Genomic DNA, 21,786 nt, shown 5'->3' with positions numbered 1-21,786 from the left:
AAGCGTCACCATAAAATATACTCTTTCACTCTTCTCCTCAGATCAGTTTGAATTTGCAACCGAAAAGAAAAATTTACCAGGCATGAGAAAAAAAATTTCAACTAAGGCCCCGTCCACACGTATCCGGATATTTTTGAATCCGCAACTTTTTCTTTCCTGATACGGTTTCCGTCCTCACGCATCCGGCGAATTCGGCAGCGAATCCGGATATTTTTGAATCACGAATATCGGTTAATAATTCAGGTTCTTCGCGGGTCACACAAAACCTTCAGGTCACGAGTCACGAAGAACAATTTCCTAAATTCACGTTTCACGGAAAATAAGATCAGCTAATCACAAATCGCGAGAATACCCCGGTGCGACCCTCATTTATGCAACACGCACTTCCCTGACCGCGTGCGTCGGCATTAAGACGGGGCTCTACCTGCACGAAACTGTGTATATCTACAATGATGCCCTCAAGGCCAGCGGTTACCGTGAACGTCTCCAATATACGAGGAGCGATCAACCAACAGATCGAAGACGCAAGAACAGAGCAAGGAACATCATTTGGTACAATCTGCCATACAGTGCTAATGAATGCTGCGAGATCGTTCCTCCCCCTCATTGAGGAGCACTTTCCGAAATCACACGTCTTGCACAAGATATTGAACAGAAAAAATGTGAAAGTCAGCTATAGCTGCATGAGTAACATGGCAACCATCATCAAAGGCCACAACGCGAAGGTGCTGAAAAAGAACAACGAACATAACGAGCCGGCGAAAGTGCAGAAAGAAAGATCTCTGCCCTCTCGATGTCAACAATATCGTATACAAGGCCACTGTCATTTCTAGCTGTACCCGCTGGAACGAAGTTTTATATTGGCATGAGTGAGCATAGCTTCAAAACTAGACACAATAATCGCAAGCTTTCATTTAAACATCACAAGCATTCAAATGACACTGCACTGTCTGAATATATCTGGGACCTGAAAGACAATGACGCTGATTTCTCGATTAAGTGGTCTATTGTCAAGCGAGCGAGTCCACGCTTCTGAACTTATAACAAAATGCAGACACGAGAATAAGTTCTATGTAGCAAATCAGAGGCAGGATCGCTCCACGCGTACTCCATGAATCAGTTTAAATTTTGTTTCAACCGCCGCTAACGGCACAGTCTGAGTAACTATAGTTTCTATCTCAATTTGTATACAGTCGAACCTCCCGTTTGCGACCACCCAAAATGTCAAGCCTAGGTGGTCACTTACGGGAGGTGGTCGCGTACAAGAGCTTAGACCATATTGGGTCACAATTTTGCCTCATTAGCAGATGGTAACAGTAGAGACTTACCCCATGTTTCAATGTTTTATTCATATGAGAAGTCAATTTCGAAAAAAAATGCTGTACTTTCCAAAGAGAAATTTCCCTCTTTCAGTTGTACTATCCACATGTCACCAGAGATACGGTAATGTTATAACAGCATATTATCCAATTTCCCCTCTATTATCTGTCAAGTGGTCGCTTATGGGAGGTTAAAAACAAGGCCGGGTCGCATTAGAGCCAATTTGAGCCAATTTTGTTTGTATAAGTAATAAATCTGTCACCAAGTATAGCGTAAAATAAGTGCAACCCCCAGTTTCAAAAAGTTGCCAATTTTTCGCGGATTGACAAAATTTGGCCAATCTTCAAAGAAGCCGAAGTGCTGCTAAGGCTCCCCAATTTTAGTAAAGCAAACAATTTTGTTTTTTTAACCATTAAACTGTCATATTTTTTTAAAACATGTCTGGATAAAATTGTGGCGAGAAATTAACTTTGGTCGGCTAGACCAGTTTGGCGAGTGCGACGGCGGGACAAAATTATTTTTTACCCGGTCCTTCTGACGCTTTATACAGTTATTTCAATGGAAACGACGAATATGAGCGGCGTTTTAATTCAAATTCCTATGACTCGTACTTTGGATTTGGCTACCGGCAGCAATTTGAAGAGATGGCTTCAGCGAGACAATCTTCAGTCTTCGATCGCAAAGTGGCGCAAGCAACAACACAAACGTAGCCGAGCAAACCTGCTCGTCCAATGATGTGTCGAAAATCACGAGTTGCTGGAGAGCGGAGAGTCAAGAACATGCAGCGTGGAGAAAAATCTGCGAAGGGTAAACCCTCGCATGAAATCTAATAAAATACTGAATTGAGAAATATAGATCTTGTGACGTATGTTTCAATCAGTAACGTTTTGGTTCAAACATGTTGGTCCAATGCGACCACCGCCAAAATTTGGAACTTGCGAAATTTTTGCCAATTTTTTCCTCGCCAAAAATTGGAAATATTTGTATTCGCTCTAGTGCGACCCGACCAAACTTTTAGTTCTAAAAGTGGTCGCGGTCGTTTACGAGAGGTGGTCGCTTACAAGAGGTTCCAGATATAGTGATTTGAGTTAGAAACTTTTGGTATTTTGGAGAGTGGTCGCTGAGGAGAGGTGGTCGCTTACGAGAGGTGGAGGTAGAGGTTCGACTGTATTTAAAAATATATATATTGTCAGAGAAAACCGGGCAGTACCAAAAGATCGAGGTCGGCCGTTTACCTTCATCTTTTCACAGTATAAAAGCTATCCGAAAAAGATTAACAGCCATGACATTTGCCGAGGTGGGCGTTCGTTTTCCTTCGAGATATCACCGTATCATGATTTGGCCTCTCAAGCGGTCGAAAATGGCCGAAATTTCAAGCAACTTTAGGTGATCGTAAAAGATACTTTGTACCAATTCCAAAAACTCTTATTTTCGTGCGATAATATCTGTCCCTTGATTAGTTGACTGAGATATATTTGAGGTCTTTCGCTTTAATTCGACGGTTTTCACAAGGTGCCAAATATCGCCGCCGAATCGTTAATTAGCGCGACCCAAATTTTAGCCATTTTCAACGAGTCGTTTTTCAAAAGTGCAGTAGTTCGTTTCCACAGAAACTCAATTTTGTGATAGTCTCTTGCACTGTTATCAATATCCAGTTTAGTTAAAATTGTATCTAAAAGCAAATCGGAGTAATTTGTCACGCAAAGTCCAAAAAAAAAAAAATTAATCAGAAATATTTCCCGCCAAGTGTTTAGCGAAGAATATGACCTCATTCCGACTTTCAGCGATTGTTATTCATGATTTACTGAAAGATCTGCAAAAAATAGTAAGCTGGACTGCAGAGGATAATTTTTAAGCCGTGACATCGTTATTTACTCAAGTAAACATATCAAGCTCGCCAAATCCTTATCATTGTCTTGGCTAAATTTTCCCGCGAAAATGCTATTTTTAACGTCATGCTGCATGGAAAAACAAAGTGGATCCTCAGTTTGATGATCTTTTTTGCTGTTGTGTAGAACAAACTGCAAGTTTATACTGAGCGAGCCTATACCCTGAATTTAATTTTGGGACTTCTGCGAACCCCTTGTTTACAGCTATTTTTCGTTTTCGGAAGGCGTGACGCTTTACAGATTCAAAGGTCAGAAAACAGGATTTCGAAATGTCGATCTTACCGAAAGGTTCCTCATTGGTTTTGAAAACATTAACTGTTCTTTCGGATCAGAAAAATTGCCTAGCATTACGGGTGGCGGGTCAGTTTTTCTTCAGTTATTAGCGTCCAAACAGGAGGGTCGAGGAAAGACGACAGAGGTGGTGTCTATTTGGCGCAGCCGAATGAACAATGAGGAAATACAGGTTACGACAAAACTTCGCTGCTATCCGGCCTACGAAAGGATCGTAGAGGACAGACGACTGGAATAAACATCTCAATGGCCGTTTTCACACTACAGACGGATAATCCGTCTACGACGGGTTATCCGTCCACTACGGATAATTCGTCATAGTGTGAAAACGGAACGGTGCTCATTTTAGACTGATAATCCGTCTATTTTTATCCGTCCGATTATCCGTCTATGTAGACGGATAATCGGACGGATATAAATAGACGGATTATCCGTCTCTAGTGTGAAAACGGCCAATACGTGAAATTGTTGCAAGGTCAGGATTGCCAGCGGAAATCTTTCTTGCGTTCATTGGCCGTTTTCACACTAGAGACGGATAATCCGTCTACGACGGGTTATCCGTCCATTACGGATAATTCGTCTTAGTGTGAAAAGGGAACGGTGTTCATTTTAGACGGATAATCCGTCTATTTTTATCAGTCCGATTATCCGTCTATATAGACGGATAATCGGACGGATATAAATAGACGGATTATCCATCTCTAGTGTGAAAACGGCCAATACGTGAAATTGTTGCAAGGTCAGGATTGCCAGCGGAAATCTTTCTTGCGTTCATTGGCCGTTTTCACACTAGAGACGGATAATCCGTCTACGACGGGTTATCCGTTCATTACGGATAATTCGTCTTAGTGTGAAAACGGAACGGTGTTCATTTTAGACGGATAATCCATCTATTTTTATCAGTCCGATTATCCGTCTATATAGACGGATAATCGGACGGATATAAATAGACGGATACTCCGTCTAGACGGATTACCGTCTCTAGCGTGAAAACGGCCATTGTTGTCGTTTGTATCGTCGCAGGTTTTTACACCGTCTTGGTTTCCGTTTCATTTCCTTCCTTTATTACCTCCTGCATGCAGTTGAATTACGACCACTTGTTATGAAGCTTGAGATAATGTTTTGCTGATTCAAAGGTGTCTTAAGGTGCCTCCAAAACTCAGTGCCCGAAAACTCGTCTTAATTTATACAGAATTAATCGAATATTAAGGATCCGTAGTATATAATATCCGAGCCATTGTAAGTAAACGGCTTTTAAGTATAACATCAATTTCATCAATTTCGTTTATACAGTACCTATAAGGGAACCAAGACAAACAGACGAATGCTGGGTATTATTTTCGTGATCCGAGCAGAGGAATCTACCACCTACCTTTTTTTTTTCCTCTCCCTGCAGATTTTGCCTATGACAGTGTATCGACCAAAAGCAGCTAAGACGTCTTGAAGTAATCCGCAGTAAACACGCTGCGAAAGCGAAAAAGCACACACAAAAAAAGAATTGCCCTCAAAACCGTCTTAATTTTGAGCACATTTAAAACCATCCGTTCCATAAAAAGTGCATAACACAGGCAGCATCCAGAGAGAGAACGATAAACTTCATGTGTCCTTCTTAGCTTGAGGGGCTATGTTAAATCCACAGGACCAACGAAACGAGCCCGTATTGTGTTCTGAATTTTCATCACGATGAAATTTGTTATTCTCTCTAAATTTCTAAAGAAACAGATGCATGTCAAAATTCGGTCAAAATTCTGTAATTACTGACGTCAAACTAATTGAAAATAAATTTAGTTTAGTACAGCAAACATACGTTTTCTGTTTAAATATGGCTTACAGGGAACCTTCCGCTATAACTCGGACCTTTGGAGCAATATGGAAACATATTATCCAGTACGAGGAGAAGTAGTATTTGATACACAAGAGACGAAGTTGGACACCTACTGGAACACACCTTTCCACAAGATCTGTCTTGGAATGAAAATCAACGGCGTAAAAAATCCAAGTTTTGTCGTTATAAACAAGACGGCTGATTCTTTGTACTCACTGATCGCTGACGGACAGTATCGCAACACCTCACTGGGTCGTGACACGTGGAAGACGTTGATTGGTCTGCAAGCCTCCTTACAGAGCAACTGTAACAAGGAAGGTTTCAATGTTTTTTGTCAAGGGGGGTCCAAAGCAAGAATTGGTTTTGTTGCCAACAATGAAAATGATTGCAAGTGGTGTGATTCCAGAATTGGATTTGGTATTGGAGGTTACCCTGATGACTACAATACGTGTGGAAACGCGGCCAAGTGGCGACCAGATAATGGAGACAAGTACATTAGAGCGATGTGTTATGTTTTTATACAATAAGAACCTCGCGAAACGGAAATGGCTTTTACACTGTGGTGTGTATCCAATAGGGTTAGGCATAAGTATTTCTGTCTTTTGGTGGCTTTAGAAGCCGAATTGTAAGAAACAGTGGGGTAAAAAAAAACTTGAAACTTTGAAGCCCTTGAACCAATTGTTCATGGAACTTTAGAAACATTATTTCGGAAGTAAAACCATGCTTTGTTGAAAAACGTTGTTTTCGGCAACTAATTGGAGCAGCATGCTCACTCACAGTGAACAAACGGCTCGAAGACTTCTTACACTGACCAATCAAATGCTTCATCAACTCGGTACTAGCGGGAAACTTAATCTCAATCAAAGTGAATGCAACACAACCCTTTCAGAAATTCTTACAAAAGAGCAGTCTACAGATATAACTGAGCATGAACAGGAACGTTGATGAAACTAGACGTATGTTAAAAGAACAGCTTTGTAGTGTAAGATATTTAAATTCATTTTATTTAACGCTTTTAGGTATCCATGCTTCTTTCTCGAACTTTAAAACTTCCTAAAACTGCCATTTTTGATAGCGATAACTACCATTTTTTCAAAAACCTTAAATTCTTATAAATACAAGAAGCACTTCGTTTTTAAATATAAATAGAAAGCTAATTCATTAGCTCATTTAAATAAACCTAATTGTAGACTTCTTCCTATGATAAAACATATGGTCCTAAAACCGTAGTACAAAGTATTCATTTTTTTGTAGATTTCATATATCATGCTTTTCCTTAAAATACCAACCAACAAACCAATACACTATTTCTAATAATTATATTAAGCACTAACATGAGATGATTGATATCGTTTGTTTTCTGAGTTTAGTATAGCCAGTGTAAAATTTACAACAATAAGCCTAATACACACAAAAAAAACCAGCATTTTAGTATGCATGTCTTGATAAAACATCTCGCTTAACTCCGTGTTTTCCTATAGCCTGTGCAAGGAGTTTCATTTTTCAAGGACAAGCCTAAAAGGTGCATTCTCGCTCGTTCAAATCTCAGTTCAAATCTCACTCAAATCTCGTTGAGATCTTGACCAACTTATAAACGAAATACACCTAGCGCTTTTGTCAGTTTCTTTTTTTGTAGTGATCGTATGTTCTAAGGAGCTTTTTAGCGTACAGTGTACACTATTAACTCCCACGTTATTTTTAACTCCTATTTTATTTCGGGTAGCCAACACCCCCATCACTTTTGTTTTCAATTTATAATGTTGTAATAAATTAGATTTCTGACTCTGGCGCGAAGTAAAAGTTTTTGTTAATGTTGTTGTTGTGCACAGTTACTTTGTCTCTTTTTTTTTTTCTCTTCCCGTTCATTGCGTAATATCACAATTTCAATAAATAAGACATAAAGCCGAATCATCAAAAGTTGCCTCGGCATACTCTTCAACTGTAATTATAAATTGACATGAAAGAAGGGCACTCATCTTCAGATCTCATGGATATACACTTACAACAACGCAGTTCTTCGAGGAATGAAATGTATTATTACAAAGTACAATGTAGCTTTGTAAATAGTGTACTTTTTGTATTCGATTTTTGTATTTGTTTCCCTGTAAATATCTATCTTATTTAGAGAGACATTGTAGCCCATTAACATTGTTATTTTTAAATGTAACATAAGATATGTAATTTTATCTTTTGAACAATAAAGACACTTTATTTATTTATTCATTTATTTATTTATTATAGGAAGTCAAATGTTAATTCATTACCATTCAAGTGAGCAAAATCATATGCGGAACGAGGAAGTAGTAAAACCATTTTCTAGACAACTGGCTACTTCCATAATTCACCGCAGAGATTTGCCATATCGACTGTTATTTTGATAAACATGATATCATTCCGGATATAGCCACCTTCTCGGAGCCCTGCCTGAGAAATAAACGTTGGACAGCCCGATGCTATGTTCATGTCTGATGTAGGCCTCTTGAAACTTGTGCTGTGAGGTTCAGGGCGAAATGCATCACACGTGTCTCTGATCCTGTCTTGGTCAATAAGTCTAAAATGGACCTTTTGGACGAATGGCCAGGGCAATAAGGCGTCGTATTCACCTCTCATGATCACAAAGAACATTGACATATGTGTTCCTTTGCCAACACCATCCCCATTTGGGTAAATACGGGCACAAACTTTGTATCCAAACCGTCCAACGTAGAATGGAGGGCTATAAATCGATAGCGTCTTGCCAGAAACAGCTTCTTGAAATCGCCGGCTGTAATGGTCGATTTTCCAAACGTAGGTTCCAGTGTACGAGGTAGCCTCCAACATTTGAATCTGCATGTCTTGTTCGGAGAGTTGAATTTCATGTAACGCCAATTGATGCTCTGCTCTGTCCAAGCGTCGTTCGCATGCATGGTTCGAAGAAGAATTTGTCGTACATTCGTCACCGGTTCTGGTAAGACCGGTTGCTTTCAAACGCCTCAGATCACTTTGTAAGCTATTTACTGTCATCTCATGTTGTCGTAACGTATTCAGTATTTCGTCGATTTGAGAAGAGACCACAACTCCATTTGCTTCACTTCTAGTGGCCTCTAATTCACTAAGTAATTTTTCTGTATCTCTCTTTTGCTCACGTAGTGACGTCTCAATTACAGATATTTTAGTTTGCTGTGTTTGAATATTGATTCGGGCAGCTGCAAGTTCTTCTTCTTGATGCTGGATTTGCTGCTCCAAGGCATTCTTCTCGGTTTGTAGATAAGACACCTTTCTTTCTAGTTCCTGGTTTCTGGTGTGACATTCCTGAGCTGATTGGTTTATCATATCCAAGTGGGTCTTCAAACTGTCGTTCATGTGCTCATCAAGTGTATCCTTCTTTCCCTGTGTAAAAGCAAAAATAAGATCAGTTAGAAATTTGTTAAATTCACTGAATCGGTTTAATTTGAAATTATGAGTAAATAGCAAGCTTTCATAAGAGCGCTTATCAGTCATTAAAATCTTTTTCATTGTAGCCTAATGGCTAAAAACAGTGAATTAATTCCGGATTTTGCACTAGTGTAAAGCAAATTGAAAATTTAATGTCGCTATGGAAGGGTTGGTAGTCTATTGCAAGTTAATCCCAGTCAGGTTTTTGACAATTGACGACCTTAAACCGGTTTACAGTACATGTACCTATTTTACAGGGCGGAGAGAGGATCTATGTGACACAACACAACGACCTATGCCGTGCCTCAAAATCATGTCAATCTACAGACTGCTTGCGGCTGGTATTTGTCTTTAGTTTCGATAAATGTTTGGCCCAGTAATGAGTCTCTTCACCCCTCAAAGCTCTCCTTTAATCTCTCCTACAGACATTGCACTACATCCGGAGCCTAACGCACCATACATGAGGCAAATGAGCGTCCTAAGCAGCGTTAAGTAGTCGTGTTGAATAGTTAAAAGTCATTTAAGGCATCAATTAAAATAAAGAAAAACAAAACAAATACTTACTTTGAAGTTACAACCGTAAAAAGTGAAAGGGCAAATCACTTCTGCCTTGGGGCATTCTGTAGTCACGTGCTCTTCCATCATGTCACGTGGTATGGCCTCTTTCCCACAACATAAGATACAATCGATTGGGAACTTGAGGCAGACTTCCAAATGATCCTAAATAAAAAAGGAAAGTATTGTTCGAAACTAAATGCAGATAAATAAAAGATAATAGATAAAAGATAATAGATCAAATTCACAAGTAAGGGTTAAGTCAAAATTGCTCTTGCCATAAGTTGCAACCTACATCATCATTTGACAAGCCGAGAAGAATATTGAAGAATTTGATGAATGAATGTTGAATTTAACACACATTGCGCATCAGTTATTGCACAACTCTGCTCATGCGCCACACTGTCCTTTTGGTCAAATCATTTCGATATCAGTTGTTGATATATACTGTTAGCTGTCAGCCAATGGAAACCCCACTAGAACTCGTCCAGTTATCGTTATAAATTCCGTTGGAAATCTGTAACTACAATTGCGTGCCTGTTATACTTAAAATAAAATTTAATCTTTCCTGACATTTGACTGAAAATACACAAAGCTGTAAAATATTAACTATCTCCCCCTCCCCCTCCTCCCCCCCCCCCCCCCGCGCGCAAGTAGGGTGTGTACTAATTAGCTATTAGAATATCTGCCCTCGTTTTCTATGAGCTCTAGTCCACTCATCTGAAGCTCTTGGGCGGTTCACTCATGGCAATTCGGGCTAGCAATCTCATTGTTACAATAAAATGGTGCTAATTAACCTCGTCATTAGGACGCTTATCCCTTCAAATGACAAGCAAAGAGGCTGGGGACGAGGTTGAGAGCTAATGAACTACTTTTCTTCAAAACCTCAACTGCCCTTTTACCTTCATGTAGATTTGCGGAACCCCTTGTCCACAGCAAGTGCATGTTATCGCCCTGTTGATGCACTCATTTGTTCTATGTTGCTCAGTGTCCCTTCTTTCCATAACATGACCACATGCTAGACATTGCACATCTCCATAGTGGCAACTGTCTTCATGTGCCTGAAAGAGCAAATAAAATGATACAAAAATTGGCACGTATAATTTAGATGTATTATAATTATTATTATTATTACTATCACTATCACTATTACTATTACTATTACTATTACTATTACTATTACTATTACTATTACTATTACTATTACTATTACTATTACTATTACTATTACTATTACTATTACTATTACTATTACTATTACTATTACTATTACTATTACTATTACTATTACTATTACTATTACTATTACTATTACTATTACTATTACTATTACTATTACTATTGCTATTGCTATTGCTATTGCTATTGCTATTGCTATTGCTATTGCTATTGCTATTGCTATTGCTATTACTATTACTATTACTATTACTATTATTATTATTATTATTCCCCCTCCCGAGGCACTCGAAGTTCTGATTATTTTGTCCAATGCAAACCTACCTTGAGGCCTAGGTCACGCCGAGCGACATAATGGCATAGCGACATTAATCTCAGGCTTTAAAGCATAAGGAAAAGATCAGTACAGTCGAACCTCTATTAAACGGCCCCCTATTAAGTGGCCAACCTTTATTTGGCGACCAGCAGCAAAAGTCCTGGAAAAACTGTTAGCGATACACCGTAAAAAAAAAACCTTTATTCAACGGCCACCTCTTTTAAGCGGCCGCGGCCAGCCTCTTGCCGTCCCAAGGGTGATTTTGTTTTGTTTTATACTTCTATTAAACGGCCAGGAAGATTTGAAGTTGGACGTTTTTAGCCAGATGAAGGTAAAAAAATGACACTTTGGAAACGTAATTTTTTATTAACGCTATGGACCGTATTATAATCATCATGTTCTACTTTTTTGGCATCTGTTTGTACTTATATTTGATAAACTGAAAACTGGACCACGCCCGACGTTGTTTTCGGGTGAACCTCTATTAAAGACCTTTATTATACCAGTTGTCTCGTACCCGAGAGTGGCCGCTTAATATAGGTTCCACCGACTGTATTTTTTCCCGTATGTCGTTATGTTCAGGCTGTTATGTTGCTATTATATCATTATGTCAGAATGTTCAGTTCTTATCCCGTTATGTTTAGGTCGTTATTTCGTTATGTCGCTCGTGTGAACTGTCAGTCGTCAACTGTCAAGCTAGCATAATAAGGCATGCGATGAAAGTTTCGATTTCAACTTGTTCCCCTGACGTTATCTCCTGGATATATTTGTTTAAGTAGTACTGTATCTAAGTACAGGAAGTCGAGTTCCTGTTACAGAAATACATTGTTAACCTTAAAAGACTTCCCCACCATGAAGATGGCGCTTTAGCACTTACCCTCAGATGCCTCAATTCCCCACTCCAGTCACAATTCCTTTCTACGTATCGACAAGAGCATTTCAGATCAAGTACTTCCCTTTCGCAACATCTGTCACGAAAAGAGTCATCTGGCGCAATTGTTTCTCCATCTAATGGACACCTCAGGCATGTCTGTCTTAAAACAAAAGTACGACGACGGAGTTAAAACACTAAGGTTCTGATGGTTTCGATTTCATCTTCATAAAGGCTTTCACAAGTCGCGGTAGCCTATAAACAGGCTTCCGGCGAGAGCGGGAAAAAAATTCGGCGAGCGAAGGAAGTCGACGAGCGCGAAAAAATATTGGGCGAGCGAAACGAGCCGAGCGTTCTTTGTTCCTCTCCAGACCGCTCTTGGTTAGCTCCATTTTTGCCCTTAATCAACTTGGAAACCTCTTCACAGGCTGCAGTCACTGTTCTTCTCATTTATATAAAGCCATTTCCACAAATGTATTGCTTTTAAGCACTGCTTACGACTCGAGCGGTTTCATCCACGGACTGATATATGATATTTTGTAAAATGTAAAAAATGGCTGCATTTACTGACACGATCAAGTTTTAGTCTATAGAGGACGTGCTTATTTAGTATACATAACTACTTTTACATTTACTTACCCGAGTAGAAGATCCAAACAGTTTTTACAAAATCTGTGTCCACAGGAAGTCTGCCATGGCTCATTGAAAACATGTTTACAGATTGGACAAGCTAATCGTTCGTCAAGCCGATCGACGAACTTAACATCGGTAAAAGCTGCAACACACATACTGACATAGGCAACAATGTTTAGATCGAAATATCCGTGTACCAATCTTTTTACAACTACTAATAAAAGCTTCCGCTGAAGGTGACGTCATCGCATTTACCAATAAATACCGATTTGATGTATATTCCCCAGTTATAGTGTATGTTTACCCTTGACCCATTCTTGGTTCGTGCTTATTCTGAAGCGTGCATAGTGGTGTGCATAGAAGGAATTAATGGAACGGTTCAGTTTTTGATATTTTCGTCTGTAAAAGTTTCTGAACCTTGGCTTTTTGGCAAGCAGTATGTATCACGGTAGTTTCAACACAAAATCTCGTGAATACAGATGGGAAAAGAAGGGAGAATACAAATGAATATCAAAATAAAAACTTTGTTATTTTCGTGACATGATGGAAAAGGGGACTCCCTGTAAAGAACTGTTGACGAAAAGCAAACAAAATAATACTCCTTCTGAAACCAATGCCCAGAGACCGTGATCGCATATAAATATATTTTTGACCTACGAATTTATCAGATGTAAGGACAAAAACGAAAGAATAGATGTAAGATTATGACTATGGTAATTCTTGTGATGTTGCTTCAACTTCACTGCTTCGTGTCTCGTGTCAGCGACATTTCTGTTTCTGGAATCAAAAGGCGTAAAAATATGTACAGACTGTTATAAATAGAGAACAGCTAGCAGGGAACTTCAAACCTTCAAAAAAGCAATTCTCTTAGGCAATTTCCCTTCGAGAAAGCAGTTTCGAGCAAACTGAATCGGGTAAACATCTAAACACAAAGGGAAAGCCCATGACCAAAAAACGTCGTAGAGCCATCCATTATCGGGGACAACCGTACATCATTAAGGAACTGCCCAATGAATAAAACGGGTATCCCAACAGAAAATGAAAACTAAACCAAAAGAATCGAAAGCGAAAGTTTCAATACAGCAGTATTTGGCCCTCACAAACGTTGTCGATAAGCCTCATTAAATTTTATCTAATCTCTAATGAATTCTGACCTCACTTTGAGCAAAGACGTGCCGACTGGTCTGCTTCTTTGATTTCGAACGCTTCTGACGCGGACAATACCTGCAGTTGGCTTTCAAGCGTTATGTTTCTCTTTACTTGAATTAGATTAACTTTTTAACAAGAAAAAAATGACACTTTTTCAAGGCGACGGTCGCTTGTTTAACAAGTCAGATTCTCACTATGACATGGCGTTTAGGGGAATCCCCTGAAACAGGTAGTTGATTAGAAGTGGTTGAGTTATGTACATAATTCAACTTGTTTGATACCCACCTGCAAAGCTAGGGTTAGTTTCATGTTTTGCTCGACCGCTTTTCGCAGAGTTATACGCTTTATTTCTTGTCTACACTAGCAACATAATCTTCCTGTAAGTGTATCGTACGATACTGGCGGTATATATAGAACTCGCTACTGGTCCTATCCTGGTTCATATCTAACTTTAGAGGAGCACCGAAACGCACGGTTCGAATCCCCGGGTTGATATCGTTTCCAAGACATTCTAAGGGCTTTCTGTTTTGACCAATATACGTATTTTTTGTTTGTTTGTTTCTTTTTTCGTTTTAAATCCCTAATAAAACAGAATGCATTTATCGGTGGGTTACAGGTAATACTTGCGCACATTGTATTGTACATGTACGTGCGTGACTACTTATGGCAAAATACTAGTAGATGGGATAAATGTAATGTATATAGAACCACTGGATGAATTTAATAGGCGAAAATTTTCGGTATTTTATTAGTTGGTAGTTCAGAGACTGTATTTAGAGAATTTCCGCGGGCATTGCTTCCGTGTCAGCAACGTTTAAGCTTCTGAAATCTGATAATACGTAATATATTTTTAGAATAATAAAACAATTCAGTCGCGAAGCGACACTGTAGGACGCACGGTTCTCTTGTTTGGGTTCTGCGTTCCATTACATGTAAGTTTCTGATGGCTGGACCGATCCTTTTATTACGTAGCTATGAACTAAGGGTCTTTTCACATAAGCCCGGTAACCAGCTACAGCTTAGTTACCGAGACGAATTTTGTTGTCATTTTAGCCCGACCGACTGGGATGACATTCAAGAAACAATACCAAAATGGCGCTACATACAGTTGCGCGATTATCGTAGCCTTCTTAACTTAAAGCTAATTCGCATACTTCTGAAGGGAAAATACATACAAGGCAAAAATTATGTCATTTTGGCCGCTATACGTTGCGAAAGCGAAGCTATTTTGTCAAAATTAAAAAGTTTCGTCCCGGTTACTCGGGCTTAAGTGTTCATATGGGAAAATTTTCATCCCGGTCCGGCCTGCCTTCTCATATGAACACATCGAAATTTTAACAAAGAAAATAGGACCTAGTAAGCAGTCATTTAGATCAGTGAGACTCGGAAGATTCAACCTCCTAGACTTTCTGAAAAGTCCTTCGTCTTGTTTATTCAGTACCCGCTGGACTTCGTCGCTCGCTCGGCCGCTTCGCGACCTTAACACCATATTCTACCTCGCTTCGCGGCCTGACATATTCTACTCTAAAATTCAAGAAGTCGACTTGTGGCTAGTCTATCAGCCTCCTTCCAGAAGCCACTAGTTACTCCGCAGTGAACAAGCTCTCTTGGAGTGAGGAATCTTGCTCGCAGGCTGTGTAGAAGCATTATGTTCCTGATCGTATCTACGTTGACGTATGTTTCCATTTTCTATCTAGAATAGACTGGAATTAATTCCGGCTCGATAGCACAGACTTTGTTTACATATTGCATTGCGAAATGTGAAACGTGAATAATAATTTATGACGTCAGCACAATCCTCAAGAAACAGCTGGGGACATTATTCTTTCTTTTTGTGCTCCAGGTTTGTGGGTTTATGAAAAGATTAAAGATGCTTTCTTCAAAATGCTGATCGGCCACGAGTTGTGAAATATATAGTTCAGGGCCACAGTTAATATTGCTTTGTGGCAACACTGTTAATGACTATGTCTTCACTGAGTCACTGCACGTTACGCGAATAAGTTAATCCAATTGTTCTAAATTCGCTGACGTTCACCGATACAAACAATGATCAGATCTAATATTCGCAATGCAGCATGACTACTCAAAAATCGCATAAAATACTCACGATCCATGGAACTTATTCTTCTCGTCGATAGTGCACTCGCTAAAACTGGTTTAGAAGGCTTACAGATGGAAACATACCTACGTGTAGATCGACAGCTTTCTCGCAAGCTCTCGCAGGCTACTAGCTGAACAATATTGTTCGACGTAATCGATGATGTCATTCTTTTCATGCTAAAAAAACCTATACAAAGAAACTGGTGACGTAATTAATCGTGACACAAACTGATACGTGCATCCGTACTGCTTATATATGTGTGTGCTGATCGTAACGTCATATTGAATCTGGGTTAAAACACCTCTGTAATGAGCGAATACACTATGGTTGTCGATTACAAGTCCACTTCTCAAATAGAATTCGTCAACGGACTAGACGAACGACTTGAATGCCCAATCTGCAAGAACGTTTTCATTGAACCCTGGCAGACATCGTGTGGGCATCGATTCTGTAGAAACTGTTTTGAAGGTCTCCTCGGGTAAGTCTCGAAAATCAATGTACGTGTGCAGACAGAGATGACAAGCCGGCTTTACACAAGTATCCTCCGGTCGCGGGATAATGGTGATAAACGTAAGTAATTGTTTGCGTTAATAACTAATTTCAGTTGTTCATTTCCTTATGTTTTTCAGGCTGGGGAATCCCAAATGCCCAATCGATGGGAAACCGATATCCCGAGATGAATCTTTCCGAGACAAATGTTGTGAGAGAGAAGTACTTAATCTTCAGTGTTTCTGTCGATACAAGGAAAGAAGTTGTGACTGGAAGGGAGAATTCAGACACTTAAAGGTAGATGTACTTTATGTACACGGTCAGCCATGATATAATTCTAGGGCAGTTTTACTACAAAAAGAGCTATTCCCACTTAAAATTTCGTACCATCCTTTAAGGGAAATCCCTACCCGGTGCTAAGAAACTATTGACGAGGCCTTAACAAGAGTGAGTGTTAGCCGTAAGAAAACAAGCTCGCTCGAGAACATTCGCGAGCGGTTTTCCCAGCATATCTGATCAAGCTTAAAACGTGTCTTATTCCTTGTCGGCAAACCGATAGAGAATTAAGAGGTTTGTTTAGGCCGTAAAAAAATCGTAATTTGACGTTCCAAGGAAGGTTACGCGATGTCATTTCAGCCAGTCTTTTGTAATGGCTGTAAAATGATGAGTTGTTCAGGTTCGTGACGCCTCCGGCTTAGTCTAGGGAAGTCACGCAACGTCCCGGGAGCATTGCGTGACCTCAGCCCGAGCAGCTGCGAAGAAGACTACGTATGATGCAAAGATATATCTTTTGCATGGTTAACGTATATGACCGTTTATCAAAAAGTATATCAAAGAACCTTAACTTAATGACTCATAGGTCTCATAATTTCTTAATGCATAAAAAGTCTTTGGACGTACAAATTTTAAAAACTTAATATCTTCCAACAGACACACGAGGAAAGCTGCCAGTATGGTGACACACAGTGTGCAGCGTGTGGTGAAACCATGGAAAGAAGACATCTCAAACGGCACAGAGAAAATGACTGTGTAAACAGGGCTGTTGCATGCACATACTGTGGTGGGGAGGTTCGTCAAAGCAACATGAAGGTATGAAAATAGTGTAGCCGGTAACTTATATAAACAGAGTTTAACTCCTTTGGAAAGTGCCCCTCCCTTTCCGTTGGAAAATATTTATTGCCCAGTATCACCTACCAAACGAAACACCACGATTCCCCGAATACACATACACTTCTTTGTGCTTACTTCCCGGGGAAATGGGTACAGTTCTTTTGAGAGACGCTCTGGCCAAATTTGTCTACTTGTTAACATTAAACTCCCAATTCAACTTCGGCTATCCACTTACAAATATGAATGCCACATAAAGCCAATTAAGAGACCAAATAGCAATGGCCATGAGGAGCATACACGTATACTCTAGCCAGATGTCTTAGATGCAATCAGGCCAGGAGCATTTTTATAGAATAAACATAATTTTGAAACTAAAACTGGGGTAGAGACAGCAAGCTCAAAATGCCGGACAAAACAGCCGTAGCATATCCTTCCAAGAAAAGCAAACTCGTGTTCAACATGTACAGATGCTGAACCGAATAGAACATTTGCTATCAACTGAATTGAGGTGGTAGAAAGCTTAGACTAATCAAATTGTGTAATATTTTTAGGATCATTTGGAGGTCTGTCTCAAGTTTCCCATCAGCTGCATCCTAAGCTGTGGCAAAGAAGATATACCGCGTGGCATGATGGAGGAGCACGTGACCACTCACTGCCCAAAAGCAGAACATCTGTGTCCTTTCAGTTGTCACGGCTGTGAATTTAAGGTGAGTTTATTGTTTAATTCCTTATTATGTATTTGTCTTTGTAAAGCTAATTGTGGGGAGATGGGTTTAATTCCCCCTTTCAAGACCTTGATTGTTGTCAGAGCCTCACTTCAGCAAATTTCTTTGTTCAGCGATGGGCTGACATCCCATCTATAGTTCTTCCTGATGTTTAATCGATAACTTTAGATCATAAAACAAGGAATGATTTAACTTGCTACCCTTCGAAGACGTGGGGTAGGTTGCTAAAAACTTGCGCATAGAGCATAGTAAACCCATTTTCTGAAAAGCGATGCGACCGCGCATGTTCTTTAAATGTCAAAACCAAAGACACTTAATTATTAAGTAAGGCATGGGTGAATGTTCTTGTTATTTTCGCGGAAAGTCATATAAGGCGGAAACAAATCATTTGTAATAGTTCTGATAATTTTATACAGGGAAATGCAGAAAACCTTGATCAACATATTAAGTCCAGTATTGAGTCCCATTTGGATATGATGAACTACTCAACTCGCGAGCAAAGCAAGAAGAACAAAGAGATGGAAAAGAAAGTCTCTCATCTTGAAAACGAGAAAAGGACTTTGGAGCAACAACTTCAAAATCAAACCGGAGAACTAGCGGCTGCCAGACAGAACATACAAACGCAGCACACAAAAATATCCATTATAGAAAAGTCTGTACTTGAACAAAAGAAAGAAATTGAAAACCTCCTTCGCGGCTTGAAAACTTCAGTGACCCCAAGTGGTGCAAACGCAGATGTGGTCTCTTCTCAGATGGAGGAGATTATGAACGCGATAAAAAGACACGAAGAAAAAGTTAACAACTTGCAAAGTGAGCTGACCCATCTGAAGATATCAGCTGCGACACCAAATGGTCATGATTTCAGGGTCAACTCTTCTTCGTCTCGTGAGTGCGAGCGTCGATTGGACAGAGCAGAGCATCAATTGGCTTTACATGAAATCCAACTCTCTGAGCAAGACATGCAGATTCAAATGCTGGAAGCTACCTCGTACAATGGGACCTACATTTGGAAAATCGACCAGTACAGCCGACGATTTCAGGAGGCCGCCTCTGGGAAGACGCTATCGATTTATAGCCCTCCATTCTACGTTGGACGGTTTGGATACAAAGTTTGTGCCCGTATGTACCCAAATGGGGATGGTATTGGCAAAGGGACACACATGTCAATGTTCTTTGTCATTATGAGAGGTGAATATGACGCCTTATTGCCCTGGCCGTTCGTCCAAAAGGTCCATTTTAGACTTATTGACCAAGACAGGATCAGAGATGCGTATGATGCATTTCGCCCTGAACCTCACAGCTCAAGTTTCAAGAGGCCTACATCAGACATGAACATAGCATCGGGCTGTCCAACGTTTATTTCTCAGACAGAACTAAGGCAAGGTGGATTCATTCGGAATGATACCATGTTTGTCAAAATCACAGTCGATTTGACAGGTCTTCAGGGAGAGATGTTTCGACTGTAGTGAAACCCCAACCTTGTTCCCAGGACTTTCCCTTCAGAAACTAGGAGATGAAATTCCTGGGAACAAGGTTGGGTAACCCGCCAGCCAGTAATAAGTCATTTTGTAACTTGATATTTAATTAAACCAAAAGTATACAACAAAACATTAGATTACGCTGTACATGCATGTATTATACTGTATTATACGACAATGTGGAACATTATATCACAGTACAGTACACTAGACTAAAAAGATATATTTTTTTTCAAAAGTACAAACGAATAAACACGCATAGTATATAAAGTAAACAGAACTAGAAACTCAGAATAACAACATTTACACAGAACAAAACTAGCTTATTAGAAATATAGACGAAGAGACCGTTCTAAAATGAAACAAACTAGGATCTTTAAATGATATCCCACGCTGGCGTGGAATTACCCAACACTGCGCATATCATAACAGACGTGAATGCAATCTGTTATCGATTCATGCGCAAAGTTAAAAATCACACCTTAGGCACTTCACTTTGAAGGACATGTGCTTATTCTTTATCAGAATGGAAAATATTTATTGTCGAATAATCTCTCTAATATATACAGTATATACATATTATAAGGATATTTAAAATAACGATAACAAAACTATTTTAGGGAGTCCTAATTTTGAACAACAACAGCTATATACAGGTTATGTAGCAAGGGAACTGGGTTATTTATAAGTATCAATTAAATATCAATTTGTGCCGTTGTAGATAACATCGTTTTCATGTACTTTAGTATGGAATAGCAAAATGCAATCAACAGCAGTAGATATACTAGTTATGCATTGCTTTCGAATGGTATGCCATGGAATATGCTAAGAGTCACTTGTATTTTTCTCGGGAAGTAGGATTTTTCATGGTATACTACGAGAAAGCATTGCGTAACTATTTTATACCATGCAAGCGAATATATAAAAGATCAGTATATTTCAACTGTTTGCATATCTTTCTCCGCAGTTCAAATATATGATTTTTCATATATTCACTTCCATTCTTCACCACCTACGGGTATATTACGAACTCACAACGTGACTAGCTCCCAGTTGGCTTGATAGCGCAGTTGGTGGAGCACTGCACCGGCATCGCAGAAGTCATGGGTTCGAATCCCTTTCAAGCCTGAATTTTTTTCAGGCTTTAATTTCACAACTGCTTAAGTTATGTGTAGAACTGCGATGATCAGTCTTGCCTTCATATTTTATACCATGCCGTGGAAAATGTAATGCATACCCAACACAGTCGCCACGACACACGCGCGGCACATTATGGGAGGGTTTGATGCATTACCGTCGAGTATACAACGGTTTTCCTTGAGTCTAATTGGCTGTATTTTCTATGGAATTTTTATCCCTGAAAAACTGTTCAGCGAGTGTTCCGTATTACGATTTCTATCTGCACTAGCAGCTGACCGGCTAGTAATAGAGCGGATCTGGGGGATAGGGCAGAGATTTCATTTGATTAGCGCAAGGTCCGTATTGGAGAAATATTGGTCGAGTTCTTTTTTGAAGCAGCAGCAGCAGTTTATGGACCGAGCAGTAGGTGAGGTCCATAAACCTGCAAAAAACAAGCCAGTTCAATAAAGTATTTATTATAATGGCATTAGGCGAGGTCCATAAACCTGCACCATAGTTAGTAGAGGGGACTGGTTATGATGTCCGGTAAACCTCAAAGGAGCAAACAAAGATGCCAAGATTTATGTTGGAAGGTCCACGACCATGCACAATCTTTTGTTTTCCGCTCATACACTATGCATGAATTACGTAACCAACACGTTTCTATTGGTTAGTTCCTCAGTGCGGAATAAACAACTATTGTGTTTTGTGCATGGTCAAGGCCAAAAAAGCGAACAAACAAAGAACTTTGAAGGGTTTCATAACCATTCCCCTCTATCAACTATGCCTGCAACGACCAAGCTAGTTTAATAAAGTGTTTATTACAATGGTGCTTTATGATCTGCCCCTAATAATTGATGCGTCTTAATAATTTTTTAATAATTTTTAATTTTTTATTATTTTATTAACATTTTTTACACGGACCCATAAGCTATATTAGCTTTAAAACCCACCGTGTTTAAATAAAAGATGTTGTTGTTGTTGTTATTGTCGTCTCCGCGATCCATTATTCTCGGTGAACGCACGCGCGAAAGGTAAGCATTTATTTGCGCCTCTCGCGTCGCTTTTGTGAACATTTAACTGTAGTTGTCCTCCAAACATGAAGGTAAAAAGATTTCTACATAACAAAAAACTGTTTATTTTGTGCAATAAATTAAAATTGAATTTGTGAGCGGTCCATCAGTTAACTAGCCATATTGCAAAATTCGGATCGCCATAAAGAGAACCAATCAGAATTCTCCTTTTCATAGCGGACCAGTTCAACCATATAATCATGAAATAAAATACCTTATGAAAGGTACTCTATATAAGTAGTAATTCTTGCG

At 39.5% G+C, this 21,786-nt stretch overlaps 3 protein-coding genes across 3 annotated transcripts; 2 read left to right on the top strand and 1 right to left on the bottom strand.

The window, feature by feature from the left end:
* The first annotated feature begins 5,369 nt into the window (after positions 1–5,369).
* On the top strand, positions 5,370–5,852 carry LOC145484680 (putative skeletal organic matrix protein 5). The gene has a single exon (XM_081463282.1). It carries the CDS (start codon positions 5,370–5,372, stop codon positions 5,850–5,852), a length of 483 nt encoding a protein of 160 aa, XP_081319408.1.
* A 1,620-nt stretch (positions 5,853–7,472) lies between these two features.
* Positions 7,473–14,007, bottom strand: LOC145484225 (TNF receptor-associated factor 3-like). The gene is made up of 5 exons (XM_081462861.1): positions 12,297–14,007; positions 11,664–11,820; positions 10,197–10,355; positions 9,304–9,459; positions 7,473–8,694 (listed from the first exon to the last, which is right to left on the bottom strand). The coding sequence occupies exons 1-5, from the start codon at positions 12,443–12,445 to the stop codon at positions 7,654–7,656; spliced, it is 1,662 nt and encodes a 553-aa protein (XP_081318987.1). The 5' UTR covers positions 12,446–14,007; the 3' UTR covers positions 7,473–7,653.
* Positions 14,008–15,818: 1,811 nt separating this feature from the next.
* LOC145484223 (TNF receptor-associated factor 3-like) lies at positions 15,819–21,319 on the top strand. Its single transcript, XM_081462859.1, has 5 exons — positions 15,819–16,018; positions 16,170–16,326; positions 16,960–17,118; positions 17,691–17,846; positions 18,281–21,319. Exons 1-5 carry the CDS (start codon positions 15,849–15,851, stop codon positions 19,328–19,330), a joined length of 1,692 nt encoding a protein of 563 aa, XP_081318985.1. The 5' UTR covers positions 15,819–15,848; the 3' UTR covers positions 19,331–21,319.
* Positions 21,320–21,786: the final 467 nt, after the last annotated feature.

Source organism: Orbicella franksi, chromosome 4, assembly GCF_964199315.1.
Source record: "Orbicella franksi chromosome 4, jaOrbFran1.1, whole genome shotgun sequence".
NCBI classification, from domain to species: domain Eukaryota; kingdom Metazoa; phylum Cnidaria; class Anthozoa; order Scleractinia; family Merulinidae; genus Orbicella; species Orbicella franksi.
This window is presented reverse-complemented; position numbering and strand designations above follow the sequence as displayed.

Excerpts from the sequence above, each read along its gene's own strand:
- LOC145484225 (XM_081462861.1), bottom strand. The coding sequence starts at position 12,445 with ATGTGTGTTGCAGCTTTTACCGATGTTAAGTTCGTCGATCGGCTTGAC. Across the intron at positions 9,460-10,196 it reads TTCCGCAAATCTACATGAAG|GATCATTTGGAAGTCTGCCT; the intron begins GTAAAAGGGCAG and ends TTTTTTATTTAG. Across the intron at positions 8,695-9,303 it reads TTTACGGTTGTAACTTCAAA|GGAAAGAAGGATACACTTGA; the intron begins GTAAGTATTTGT and ends GCTTTTACACAG.
- LOC145484680 (XM_081463282.1), top strand. The coding sequence starts at position 5,370 with ATGGAAACATATTATCCAGTACGAGGAGAAGTAGTATTTGATACACAA.
- LOC145484223 (XM_081462859.1), top strand. The coding sequence starts at position 15,849 with ATGAGCGAATACACTATGGTTGTCGATTACAAGTCCACTTCTCAAATA. Across the intron at positions 16,019-16,169 it reads TGTTTTGAAGGTCTCCTCGG|GCTGGGGAATCCCAAATGCC; the intron begins GTAAGTCTCGAA and ends TATGTTTTTCAG. Across the intron at positions 16,327-16,959 it reads GAGAATTCAGACACTTAAAG|ACACACGAGGAAAGCTGCCA; the intron begins GTAGATGTACTT and ends ATCTTCCAACAG.